The 7,884-nt window shown below is 45.8% G+C and overlaps 1 protein-coding gene across 1 annotated transcript; it reads left to right on the plus strand.

The window, feature by feature from the left end:
• The first annotated feature begins 1,474 nt into the window (after positions 1 to 1,474).
• On the plus strand, positions 1,475 to 5,028 carry LOC124653461 (tetracycline resistance protein, class H-like). Its single transcript, XM_047192523.1, has 14 exons — positions 1,475 to 1,716; positions 1,961 to 2,072; positions 2,217 to 2,329; positions 2,422 to 2,544; positions 2,635 to 2,810; positions 3,213 to 3,288; positions 3,372 to 3,458; positions 3,547 to 3,627; positions 3,712 to 3,744; positions 3,849 to 3,902; positions 4,124 to 4,165; positions 4,270 to 4,348; positions 4,432 to 4,502; positions 4,580 to 5,028. Exons 1-14 carry the CDS (start codon positions 1,510 to 1,512, stop codon positions 4,697 to 4,699), a joined length of 1,374 nt encoding a protein of 457 aa, XP_047048479.1. The 5' UTR covers positions 1,475 to 1,509; the 3' UTR covers positions 4,700 to 5,028.
• Positions 5,029 to 7,884: the final 2,856 nt, after the last annotated feature.

Below are 7,884 nucleotides of genomic sequence, written 5' to 3' on the forward strand. Positions count from 1 at the left end.
GGTGTTTCGGCGGTGTTTCAGGATGAGCCGACTGCTCTTCCTCGACATTGTGGAGGCCCTCAGAGACTACGATCCCTACTTCAAATGCAAGAAGGACTGCACTGGCATGGTAGGATTTTCCTCACTCCAGAAGTGTACGATGGCTATGAGGTTGCCCGCATATGGAGCTTCGGGTGACACAACCTATGAATACGTGCGCATGGCCGAGTCGAGCGCCCTTGATTGCTTGTACACTACATGGCCATGGTTGTTGTGTTTGGACCAACATACCTGAGATCACCCAATGGCCAATACACTGCTTGGATCCTTGCAATCAATGAAGCAAGAGGATTTCCTGAGATATTTGAAAACATTAACTGCATGTATTGGAAATTAAAGAACTGCCCATTTGCCTGGCAGGAAATGTACAAGGGCCACAATGAAAGTTACAGTATCATACTTGAAGCAGTGGCCACTCAAGTTCTCTGGATTTGGCCCTCCTTCTTCGGTATGGCATGATCCCACAATGATACCAACATGTTAGTTTGTTCCCCTATCTTTGCCAAGCTTGTCGAGTGTCATGATCCCCTAGTGAACTTTGAGATCAATGGCACCACTACAACAAGGGATACTACTTGGCAGATGGCATCTATCTAAGATGGTCAATATTTGTGAAGACTATCTCGAGCCCTTTTCTCCAAAAGCATGCCAACTATGCCACACAACAAGAAGTTTGCAAAAAGGATGTCGAGCGGGTATTGATTTGTATGTCGAACTATGTGTCATTTTTTGCCCAAAACCAGCCGAGCTCATTATCTTAGCACCAGAATGCGCCCACAGGCCAAAGTTGCCTTCAGTCCGAGGCAAAATAGCACCGGATTTCAGCATAGGACACTTCTTTTCTTGTAAGGAAAAGTGGGGGAGGGGGGCACTTCATATTTTTACAGGCTTGTAGGATACATCTTTAACTACATCCAGATTTGCTTCCAAAAATTCCTGAAACTTTGAAATGTCATTTCAATATTTTCAAAAAAACGAGCTACATATATTATACATTTGTTAGTTTCTTTCTTTTGTGCTGAAATAACACGTGGTTGCGTGTAGGCAAGTAACAATGCAGGTTGAAAGATACTCTAGTACCCTTAGTGGGGCCCACCCCACACGATCATATAATGAAAATGGGGTATGCAGAATGGATCATTACAGCCGGTGTCGCTTTACTACGACGAAGCGAAGAACAGTGACAAATATTCCAAAAAAAGGTGCCAAATGGATGAACAGAGAGATCTTTCCGACAAAGTAGTCGGAACAATCTACTTTTCGGGGCAACTGGACCAAGAGTGCAAGACAGTGACGCGCGGTGTTTTTTTCTCCATCCATCAGAAAACCTCATGAAGATGGCCGCCTAACCACTCCGCACCATCGGTTAAAAGTTAAAACTAGGCCGCAGGCGCCTTAATCCTCCGAGGCCAGCAACGAAGGAGACCGCTGTTGGCCGCAGTATAGAGTACAGCGGCGACGGCGGCGAACATGGTAGGGGCGGCGGACGGGAAGCTGGTGATAGGAGACTTGAGGGTGCTGAAGCCATTGGCGCACCTGCTGATCGGGCTGGTGCTGTACTGGGTGGCCGAGGAGATGACGGTGCCGGTGATCGTCGACGTCACCACCGCGGCGCTCTGCCCCGGCGACGGCAGCAGCTGCCCGGAGGCCATCTACCTCACCGGCCTCCACCAAACGGTCAGCTCACGCACACACCCCGCTCTATCTCTGACTCTGCTTCGGTCAACGAAATGGCAGACACTTTTCGCCATGGCTTTCCCTTTGAATTTGATCATTGTAATTCGCATGAACTAACTGATGTGCTTCAGTCTTCGGGCAAAACACACAGTACAAAGTTCTTTTTTATTTCTTACAGAAAATAAGTCACAATCAAATCAATCAGTACATAGTTCGTCTCATCGTTGGGCTGTGTCATGTGCAGGTTGGAGGCATTTTCAGAGCGGTAGGGTTCACTCTGATGGGGCAGCTTGCTGACGAATACGGCAGGAAGCCTCTTCTCATCCTCGCCGCCTCCGCCTCCATCATCCCTTACAGTAACTACACAATTCACTTCTTATAAGACTTCTGAACACTTGATCTTTCCTTTTAGAAGGTAGGCTCAAGATGAGCTCTGCTTTAACTTAATATAAAGCCACACACTTGATCTTTCCTAACTCTTGTATTCATGCTTGTTGCAGGTGTGCTTGCTTTGAGCAGCACCAAGGTCGCCGTGTATGTCTATCTTGTTCTGCGCACTATCTCCTTCATGGTCGGCCAAGGGACCATAACCTGCCTCGCATTGGCGTACACGGTAAGAACCGAGATGGATTCTGGTTGCCACAGAAATCTCAGCATCACTCTGTTCCAGGATTCCAAAATCTGAACATTTCTCTGCTAAATTAGGCGGATTTGGTCGAACCGTCTAAGCGAGCGTTCGCTTTCGGTTGCCTGACCGGGATCCTGTCCGCTTCGCATTCCCTAGGGAACGTCTTCTCCAGGTTTCTGCCCGAGCAGTGGATTTTTCAGGTTGTCAACTCGATGAAGTTCATCTCCATTAATTTGTTTGTTGACCTGATTTCAGTTTCTCAAATGCTGCAACCGGTTGTGCGTTGACAGGTCTCGGTTCTTTTGTTGCTTTGTTCCGCGATCTACATGAAGATGTGTCTGGTTGAGACACTTCAGAAAGCTCCCTCTGGTTCCTGTCGGCGTCTGTCCTTGTTGTCTTTGGTTCTCAGTTTACCACAGCAGCGTTGGGCGTCCATCAAGGAGAACATTAGCTTGGTTAAAACCAAGTAAGCGATTGGTTTTTTATATTTTTATTGGTATACTACTAATATTTTGCATTGTTCAGTAGAAAGTACTGAATTTATTATGGTTCATGAATTTAGTGGTCGAAAAACAAATCTGTTTTTAAATAACTAATGAAGCAAATTAATAAGTCTTGGCTATGCTCCACATTCTTCTGAAAAATAACAATCCTACAATACACTTCTGCATAGCACTTGCAAATGAACAAGCCTTGTTGAATTGGTGCATGCACGACATCTGCACTTAGACCAGCCTTGCAAGTTAAACTTTATTTTTCTAGTGTACTATGGTATTTAATCATATCTTTTAAAGCTCGCGATACTTCTAGCATTCAAGATTTGATAATTTTGATACAGCTTAACTTACCTATGTTGTTGTTTTGACAGTGACACACTTAGGCGAGTCACATACATTTCTTTCTTCTATGAATTGGGAATGATTGCCATTAGCGATGTTCTACTGGTAATCATACGACTCTGTACTATTTTTATTGTACGGTGTTCAGAAACTTGTAGGCCATTTCATCTTCATCTTATGTTTTGCAGTATTATCTGAAGTCAGTATTTGGTTTTGACAAGAACCAGTTCTCTGAAATTCTAATGGTGGTTGGAATTGGCTCAATCTTTTCTCAGGTACTACTTTAGAACTAAGAGCTACCCTTTCCGATGCATTTCCTAGTCGATAAAAATGCAGTTTGTAGTAACAAGTTTCAAACTGTAGATTGTGATACTCCCAGTTATGATCCATGCAATTGGCGAAAAGGGAGTTTTATGCATTTCAGTACTTGCATCGGTTGCTTATGTGAGTATATTAAATTTATTTGCTTTATTATCAAATACTTCGTTTGCAGAACTTAGCACTGTATTCTGAAAAATATTTCTTCAGGCTACGTTGTACGGTTTGGCATGGAGTTGGTGGGTATGTACTTGGGCACATATACCTCAGTTCACTGATTTCCCAAAAATGTTGTTGGAGTCACTGACTACAAATGTTTCTCTCTTTTATCCTAATCGACCTTGCAGGTTCCATATTTTGCTTCTTCACTGGGTATCATCTATGTTATGGTCAAACCGGCTGTAAGTAACTACCCTGTGTTCTCACTTTTCACCTATACCTCAAATATAAAAAAAATCGATAAAGAAATATAGGGAATTAAAGGCCTCAAATGAACAAAATTTGCAGCAGTACATTCAGTAATATTTTAATCTTCTGATGCATTTCAGTTATATTTGTTTTAGAACAACCATTTCAGTTATATTAAGTATGCTTAATATAGAACTTCTTATTACATCTACAGACTTATGCAATCATCTCAAGAGAAGTAGTGTCAGCTGACCAGGTATATTCGAACCAGCGAAACATTTCTTGCCTCCATCTTTTAATCCCAACATGATACCTAAATGACTAATTTTCCTCCGTCACTGGCGGCTTTGACCTTTGCAGGGAAAGGCACAAGGATTCAACGCAACAGTGAAATCCACAGCTGTACTGATGGCACCGTTGTTCATGAGCCCTCTGACCTGTAAGCCATCAGTTAGTTCTCTATCATATCCCATATGCATGAACTGTGGTTTGATCTCTTCCTTTTCCACAACTCGTTTCCAGCCTACTTCCTTTCAGAAGAAGCGCCATTCAACTGCAAAGGTTTCAGTTTCCTGGTCGCCGGTTTCTTCTTGGTCAGTCAGTATTCTTGAGTATTACTATGCTCACAAAAGTGGGAAACTACATACCTTAACTTAAACCATTTCTACAGGCAATATCCTTGGCGTTTGCTTGGATGCTTGACCCAGAAAGCAAGGACAGCACAGGACTTTCAGGTGCAGATCAGCTTAATCAGGAAGCAGTGCAAGCACCACTGTTGGCACAGCCATGACGAAGGCCTAAGGAATTATGGATCTGAAGAATGCTTATTTGCAGCTCCAGTCGATAACTAGAGTAATCCTGTAGCAGTGGGCGGTGTTACCAGTTTCTGCCACAAAATTAGCTTCAGATCAGTATCAATGATCTCCCCTGTCTGCCTCTTCCATAATCCTATTCATTTTCAGAGAGTTTTTGTTTTTTCTGCTTGCCGGGTAGCCTTTGTAGCAGGTTGTACAGTTTTTACCCCGTCTTAGTTTGAACGGGGATTGGTCGGGGTAACGTTGAACATACATGTCACCATGTGTATAATTATTTAATTAACCATAGGCACTTTGTACTAAACACTGATGTATACAACCTTTGTAATCAATGTGTCTATAATTATTTAATTTACCATTGATACTTTGTAATAAACAGTAATGTATATAAATTTTCTAATAGAAAGACTGAAGGCTCGAGCAGAGCCCGGCTTTAAATTAATGAAGCCACAACATACAACTGCAGGTTCAGATACAACTCACACCGGTAAACCGAAGGATAACAAAGCTCACGGTCTAACACACCCATGTACCCCAACACATGAAAGGCAAACACACATAGTCGTAATACAAGATAAGATAAAGGAAGTGAAGAATGCTATGTCTGCATCCTGGAGGAGGCGTGGAGCTCGCGTAATCTGCCAATGGTCAACTCCACCGCTTTCCGGTCTTATCTCCTAGCCACTTGCTTCTACACCTGGAGATAGAGAGACATTTTGTATATGTAGTCAGCAGGTTGGCTAGGGAAGCGCCCCTCGATGGTAAATTTGTTTCTTATGTTCCATAGGGACCAGCACAGCGTCGCACAGCTAATCCACTAGACCCGTTTTGTTTGGCCTCTGCACTGCTGGAAGAGCCTATAAACATCCGCCAAACACGTGGGGTTCCAAGTACATTGCAGTATTACCCTAACTGCGCTCCACAAGAATCTGGCTAGGACACAAGTGAAGAAGATGTGGTTCGTGTCTTCCATCTCTCCACAAAGGGCACATCTCCCCGAAGATGGCCCCCTCCGCCTACGAATATTGTCGTTGGAGGGTAGGCGTTTATGCATAAGCTGCCAAAGGAAGATCCTGATCTTGAGAGGAACAACAATCCTCCAGAGCACCCCATAGTGTTTCCGTGGCGTGCCTTGACACAACCTGAGGTAAAGGGAGCGCACCGAGAATTCTCCAGAGGGTTCGAGAGACCACCGGATGGTATCCTGCCCGGCCCTCAGACCCAACGTCTGGAGATCCCTCTGGATGTCATTGAGCTCCCTTCGCTCAAGACTGCCAAGCTCCCTGCGAAGGGGAATGTCTCAAAACCCGTTGGCCGCGGCTTGTGCCACCGAGGCTTCTAGGTCTGCCGTGATGGCGAAAAGGGCTGGGAATCTGTCCCGAAAGGGTCTCGGTCCTAACCACCAATCGTGCCAGAACCGGGTCGACGTCCCACTGACCACCTGATGCTTTCTCCCCAAAAAGAGTACTCGCTTGTCCTTCTGGAGCGTGTTCCAGAATTGTGATCCTCTTGGGTGCGAGTCTACCCATATGTCCCTACCGTTAAGGTACTTGCTGTGAATGATATCCGCCCACAAGCCATGGGCCCCACTCATGATTCTCCAAACCCATTTCACCATGAGGCAAACGTTCATGAGTTTGGTGTCCATAATGCCTAGTCCCCCCATGGACTTGGGCATGCACAGCGCGTCCCACCTGACCCAGTGATACTTCTTCTTTGGGCCATTAGCTTCCCAAAAGAATTTCGCGTGATGTTTACGGATGACGTCGTGGATGCCATCTCCCAGCATGCACACACCCATGGCGTGCAGGGGCAGGCTGGACAAGCAGGCGTTCACCAGGATAAGCCGTGCCGCCGAGGACATGAATTTGCCCGTCCACGAGTCTGCCCGCTTAGCGACCTTGGCTGTCAGTGGTCAGATGGGAAGACCAAGGTATGTGAAGGGAAAAGACCCTTGTTTACAGTTTAACATGTTGGCAATCCTCTGCTTCTCCAGGTCCGAGGTCCCCATGACCATGACCTCACTCTTGTGAAAGTTAATGCGGAGCCCTGGCATGTTCTCAAAACAGAGAAGGAGGAACTTCAAGTTGGCGATGGCCAGATCCTCCGGCTGGATCATGATGATCGTGTCATCTGCGTATTGCAGATGGGATACCCCTCCTGGAATAATGTGCGGGATAACACCCTCGATGTGACCCGCAGCTTGTGCTTTGTCCAAAATCGCGGCGAGAGCCTCGGCTACAAAGTCGAAAATGAGTGGGGATAGCGGGTCCCCTTGACGCACACCCCGCCCATTCCTGAAGTAGTTGCCTACCTCACCGTTGATGGTGATCGCCGTTTGGCCCCCCGAGACCAAACTGAGCACCAGGTGGACCCACCCTGGGTCAAACCCCTTCTGGAGGAGCACCTCCCGGAGAAAGGACCAATTGACTCGATCGTAAGCTTTCTCGAAGTCAAGTTTCAAGAAGACTCCCCTAAGTCTCTTGGATTTCGTCTCGTGGATGATCTCCTGAAGGGAAATAATCCCCTCATAGATGTGTCTGCCTTTTATGAAGGCCGTCTGGGTTCTACAAATGGATCTGTGCGCTATGGGAGAAAACCGGATCGCGTACGCTTTAGCTACATAAATTTTCTAATCGATGAGCCAATTTTTTTTTATCACAAATTGCAATGTACAATAAGATTCGGTTCTCTTCGGCCTCCCTAGAAGGAGCAGGATTCTAAGCCGTTTCTCTGGGGAGATTTGCTTATTTGCCACACATTATTTTGATCTTTGCGTTTTACACTGACTATTTGATCATTTGCTATTTCTTCTCATTTAGCAATTTCTTATTACTTTTAACTCCGAAAATCATTTTCAGAAGACCTTTGTACCCGTGTGGAAAATAATCAAAGCAAGTACTGGGTGGACCGAACCGGTTCAGCTCGATCGATTGAACCAACAACCAAGGGCTGAGGCTGTTCATCCTGTTTGTCTTGTTCGTGGGTAACAGAGGAGAAACAGGGGAAGTGAGGCGGGAGCGCCGCCGGCTACCTCAATCGCACCAAGGGCGGCGCGGCCACAAACGGCGACCACGATTCAGGTAACCCAATCCTGTCCCCAGACCTCATTCCCATCAATTTGGCCTAGGAGAAGGCCTGCCGCTTTATTGATTGTTAC

Source organism: Lolium rigidum, chromosome 5 (assembly GCF_022539505.1).
Source record: "Lolium rigidum isolate FL_2022 chromosome 5, APGP_CSIRO_Lrig_0.1, whole genome shotgun sequence".
Lineage (NCBI taxonomy): Eukaryota > Viridiplantae > Streptophyta > Magnoliopsida > Poales > Poaceae > Lolium > Lolium rigidum.